This window comes from Epinephelus fuscoguttatus, linkage group LG13, assembly GCF_011397635.1.
Source record: "Epinephelus fuscoguttatus linkage group LG13, E.fuscoguttatus.final_Chr_v1".
Taxonomy (NCBI): Eukaryota; Metazoa; Chordata; class Actinopteri; order Perciformes; family Serranidae; genus Epinephelus; species Epinephelus fuscoguttatus.
Window position 1 is genome coordinate 37,925,183 of NC_064764.1, and position 6,000 is coordinate 37,931,182.

Here is a 6,000-nt window from a genome sequence, read left to right on the forward strand (position 1 = left end):
GTTTAGTTATGGATGCCAAATCCAAAAATGTAAATCGTATAAAATAGAGAATGTAGTAGTGCGTGGCCAGATTTGTTTGCTCTCACTGCCAGCTCTGCAAAATTTAAGTACCAAATAATCATAAATAGTGCCCTGCACAGTGGCCACCTTGTGGTAAAACATATTAACAAATGCTTATTTAGACCATAAGTATACGCTAATTTAGACTTAATAGGCTATTTACCTTGATTATAAGGCTCAAACATGTTTTGCGGCTCCACACAGATTTTTTCAAATTATTCTTGGTCAAAAATGGCTCTTTTAATGGCAAAGGTTGCAGACCCCTGGTATATAATAACCCCTCTTTGTACCACTATCCCAGGTGGAAAGCAGCATGTCTCAGTAAATACAACCACATTTTGTATTACTATCCAGACTGAAAAGCAGTGACGTCTGTGTAAACGATAACTGCTTTTCTACCCAGGATAGTGGCACAAAAAGGGGTTATGAAGACAGTGATTTCTCTGTAAAGAACAACAGTTTTTCATGCCTCTATCCTGGCTTGAAAAGCAGCAGAAGGGTTTTTCATGTACAAAAAGCTGCTGGAAAGACAGAAATGAGTCATAAAATCATAAGCTGTTTTGCTGCTTATAAACTATGTTACTTTTTTAATAACATTAATGTTATATGTATAAAACATGCATATATAACATTCGTGTTTTGCAGAAATGTACAATGCCAGCATTTTGTCCTGGCAACTGGGCTGCTTCATATGTACATATCAACTTCCTGATATGTTTAAACTTCTCATTATGATGATCTCTGTATACTGAGATACAGAACATCTGCGCATTATTACTGTTAAATTATTCAAATCAGAGTCGTTTACTTTGATGTATGAAATTAATTTTGCTGCATTATTAAGTTTTATAATCACCAATTTCTGTCTGCAGCCTCGAAATTAACAGGATTTATTCTGAGACACTTTTTTGTTCTAATTAAATGCCGACACGTATAACGAGAAGACCTTTCACCCCGTCACAAGTCAGACTGTTTGTCTTCATATTTGTAGCCTATACATGTTGGCTTTAACACCCTTATTGTCTTATTGTCTTGCTTTATACAGTTTCTGTATTTCTGCTGAATTTTGGTGTGTTTACACCGTTACAGGCGGCGAATCAATCAGTCTCTTTATTCCCTCGCAGTACCATGAAGTTGTCAGTTGAGGTCAATAATTCATGTTTGCCTTGTGGAGGGTTTATGAAGACGTGTGTGAGAACATTTTTCTTTTACTGGCAATAGAGGAATTTTACATTGTTGATGCTTAAATAAAGGATCTGAATTCCTCTCACCCACCAGCTCAAATCTCCTCTCACACAAACAGCCACAAATATTGACATGAATCACAGCGATTGTTCTGGGTTTTTGATTTTCCTCTCATCTCTGTGCTGCTTCCTTCCCCTCTGCAGGGATCTCCATGCCCATTCCTGTGCTGGGACTCAGAGACCACTCCAAGGTCTTCAAAGACGGCAGCTGCCTGCTGACAGATAACAACTTTGTGCTGGTCGGCTCCTTTGTGGCCTTCTTCGTGCCCCTCACCATCATGGTCGTCACCTACTTCCTGACCATCAACGCCCTGCAGAACGAAGCCACGCTCTGCCTGGACCAGCTGGTCCCGCGGCCCAAATGGAGCACGACGTTCACGCTGAGCTTCTTACCACAGACCTCGCTGTCCTCTGAGAAACTCTTCAGACGCTCAATTAGCCGCGAGGCCGGCGGCAGAGGAAGCAACAGTGGCCTGGGAGGCGCTCGGGGGAGCGTCTCCGGCTCGCTGTTTGGACGCCGCACCATGCAGTCCATTAGCAACGAGCAGAAGGCGTCCAAGGTACTCGGGGTGGTGTTTTTTCTCTTTGTGGTCATGTGGTGCCCGTTCTTCATCACCAACGTGCTGGTGGTGGTGTGTGACCCGGCGGTGTGTGACGCAGCACTCATGGGAGGCCTGCTGAACGTTTTCGTGTGGGTCGGATACTTGTCCTCCGCAGTCAACCCGCTGGTCTACACACTGTTTAATAAAACATACCGAGCAGCGTTCCTGCGCTACGTCCGCTGCCGGTACCAGCCGGAGAAGAAGCCTCTTCAGCTCATACTGGTGAACACCATCCCACCGCTGGCTTACAGCTCCACCCAGCTGCCCCTGGGCGACGTCGGGAAGTTACGAAACGGAGTGACGCATTCTGGTGGTGAAATGAAGGACTTCTCTTTACCTGGACAGGAAACAGAGAAGTGCAGGTCGGATAACAGTCGCTGTGACAAGGATGAGAGCTGCGTGTGAATAAACACCAATGTAACGGTCGATCCTGTGAAACTCACGGATCAGATAAACTTCTGTGGTCACATCATATGTGGGAGCGAGGTTTAAAGTCAAAGTGCCAAAGACAAAGTGCCTCCCAGTCAGCGGTTTAGAAACTCTGAGGTCATGAGCTCCCCGACATGTCAAGAAAATAAAAATATAGTTTGAATTTGTACATTTCACTGCAGTCAGCTTCTGATCCATGACTCACCAACAGAGTCTGTATCGGTTTAGTGAAGTTTGTAAGTTCCCTATTACAACACAAACATCTTTTGATCACCCAAAATTTGTTAATCAATGCTTGCGTCATGGATTAAACGAGAAGTGTGTCAGATTTAGGGGGATTAAGTGGTGTCTAACAGTGAAGATTGCAGATTGCAACCAGCTTAAACTTCTCCTGGTTAGAATTCCTTCACCGTTCAGGAATTATCCACAGAGGTCTCTTCCTCTCTAAAACAAATGGACCAGGTGATTTAAGGCGGCATCTGAAGAGTTGGACTGAGAACACGATGGGTCACCTTTTTTTCCCCCTTTGATAACACAAGATCCAGACAATCAGGAGGTTTTACTGGGAGCTGAATTATCCACAAGGTCTCTTCCTTTCCGAAACAGGCAATAAAAATACATAATAAGGTAGTTTCACATGGAAAAACATCAGTGTCTGCTCCCTATGTAGGTGTAAACGGCTCATTCTAAAAGGTAAAAAAACAACAACTATTTTTATCTCTAGGTGATTATAAACTAACGGAAACATACTTATTATATTATGTTGCATTTCTGTCAATATATCCCCTTAAATCCTGCACACTGGAGCTTTAAAATCCCCAAAAAGGTTTCAGAGTCTTCTCCACACTGCCAGCAAAACATATTTGTCAAGTAATCTTTTAAAGATACTAAGTTGTTCAGCATCTTCCAATCTGAGAGCTAAACGAGATGAGAACGAGGAACAGTCCATGAAAATGATGTGAGACGCTCTTTTGCCGGTACAAAAGTGACAGAATTTACCCACTTTATAAACTCTTTGGACAGAAGGGTAAAAAAAAAAAAAAAGTTTTTATAGATTCTTCACATTATTTCATTTTTCACGGATGCTCAGCTGCAGTGACCTCAGCTCCCCCCTCATTTCGCCGGCTCCTTGGCATCAGTCAGGTGGCCTTTACCTCCCATCATACCTTTGGGTGGATCAGCGGGGATTAGACTGGATTTTCTGCCACCTTATCAGATGTTAGAGTCAGGGGAGGAAAATCCAGGATGAGCCTGAAACACCGGGACTCCAGACTCTCACAGAGGTCAGATAAATAAGGGAAGGAAAGGCTCCTGCTGCTTCAGTATTTTCTGTTGAAAATAACAGAGAATAAATATTCTGTCTGAAAACATGTTACAGAGAGACGACGTAAATAAATCTATATTTGTATTTTGTGCAGATATATGTGAATAAATGTAAATGATTGTTGAGGTTTTTGTTATTTACAAGTAGGAAGGGGATACCTGATGATGCAGTGTGAAGATTGTAAAATGAGATTACATTGGCAGGAAATGAACTGCAGATGTTTCCACTGTAAAAGTCACTTTTCATTGTGTTCCTCTCAGATTACCAGTGCACACATTGGCATCAGTTCTCCAGAAGCATTGAGGTTTCTCCTTCAGTCTTTACATGTTGTAACACATGGTTGCCACATCTTTTAAAGTTTATTTCAAATTGTGCTGATATGGATCTGTTGTGTGAGACGGGGGACCTGGAGGAAGGTCAGACGCTGGATTAAAGCACGAAGGTTGTCCTGAACCATGGATGTATTAACATGATGTAGCTCAGATCAGAGGAAGACTTCTTATTAAAACAGTTGTAGTTGGAATTTGAACACGACATGAATTTTAGATGCTGCTGCAAACAAAGTCAAAAGAAAAACTTGGATGCAGCACACGTTCATTCACAAACACCGACTGTGAAAAACAGTTTGCTCTACAAATGATCATAAGGAGCCCTGTGGAGTTTTCTTCTAAATAAACTGGAGCTATGGTCACACTCAGTGATGTTCACTAATTCTGGAGGTCTAACAAGAAAGTTGAGTACTTTTCTTACCTCATAAAACATTTGCAAAGCCATTAAAAAAAGTTTGTGTGTTTCCACCCATCTCTTTAGCCAGCAGTCGTCTTCCCTCTCTCTCTCGACACACTCTCACTCCAGCCTTGTCACATAGACGTTTAGTCATGGACTTTCTACGTCCACATACAACGTGCAAAGTACCCTGGGTGCCTTCAAAATAAACACTACATTAGTAGAGCACTGCACATTGACGAACAACACATGGTTGGGTTTAGAGAAAAAGAACAGGGCTCGGATTTATAATCTCACAGGATGTGAACACCACTCTCACAGGTGGAAGTCTGTGTTTGCTGGACCCATTCACCACCCATCCCACCCATCCCACCCACCCTAGTCAGACTTTTGCCACCTTATTTTAGTTCCTGTGCTGTCACCTCTCCCCCTGACTCTGCCGGGTGCTGTTAAACTGTAATGGTGACTGGCTGCGTATCATACTGACCTTAAAAGGAGTCAGTCACTGCCCCCGCACTGGATTTCGACGACTTCAGAGTGAGACCAGGTTGCATTGAGTTGTTTTTTGGAATGTTGCTTCCCCATACTCTGATCTTTTACTGAAGTAAAAGTAGTGCTACTAGAGTGTAGCAGTACTCAGTTGGAAATCCTGCAGTCAAACTCTGATTGAAGTAAAAGTACAAAAGCCGAAACATGAAAATACACTTACTACTAACTACACTAACTACCAATATTACAAGTACTTATTTTGCAAAATGGTCTATTTCAGAATAAATTATATAATTTTATTGGATCATGATTATTGTTGCATTAATGTTTTCATCACTTAAATGCTGCATCTGGACATTAAGCTACTTTATACACTAATGAGTAGTTTAATCTATGATAATAATAATTTATTTGTTGATTATATTGTGTATTAATAATCTGAATTTGAAAAGTCAAAAATATGTAGTGCAGTATAAAGTAAAATATTTCACTCTGATATGTAGTGAAGTAGAAGTACAGTTTATAGAAAACAGTGTAACTTAGGTAAAGGAAAAGTACGTCAAGTGCAGTACTTAAATACTTTCCATCACTAGCCATGTTTCCATCAACCTGTTTAGATGCGCATCTAGAAGTATCGCATCGGAAAATTATGATGGAAACGCCAAAACTCGAATTAAAATCCCCTGATTTGCACAAACTAAAATACACTCGCTTTAGCCGGGTTTTGGTTGATTTGAAAAAATGCTGATTCGCAAAATGGGGGATGGAAACAGTTACGTTCAGTTTAAGTCTGACGTAGCGCACCTCGAAATCGAGACTTGTTTTGTTTCCGGTTCTGCGGAAAACTGGCACGAGTTCGTAGTTTTCACCAAAGTCTGTACATTTACTGGAAACTCACAGGATACGTTTTTATTTTAATGCACATTTCCCAATAATTCAAATCTCTTTTGGATGGAAACATAGCTACTGCCACCTGTCGATCAGTGAAATAGCACAAACCTATAAACAGTGGGGTTGAGCCAAATACGCAGATGACACGAGTATCTACTACTGATAATGTACTGTGTACAAGTACAAGTATTACTCAATTAAAATGTGTAATTATCTGAACTTGCAGTTCAGGTAG

The 6,000-nt window shown here is 41.3% G+C and overlaps 1 protein-coding gene across 1 annotated transcript in view; it reads left to right on the forward strand.

Moving 5' to 3' along the window:
• The window catches only part of htr2aa (5-hydroxytryptamine (serotonin) receptor 2A, genome duplicate a), an 82,656-nt gene extending 77,630 nt beyond the window's left edge, over positions 1-5,026 (forward strand). Inside the window, exon 4 of the mRNA XM_049594683.1 lies at positions 1,449-5,026. Coding sequence (XP_049450640.1) covers positions 1,449-2,311 — 863 coding nt within the window. The 3' untranslated portion in view covers positions 2,312-5,026. The remainder of the gene's footprint in view (positions 1-1,448) is intronic.
• Positions 5,027-6,000: the final 974 nt, after the last annotated feature.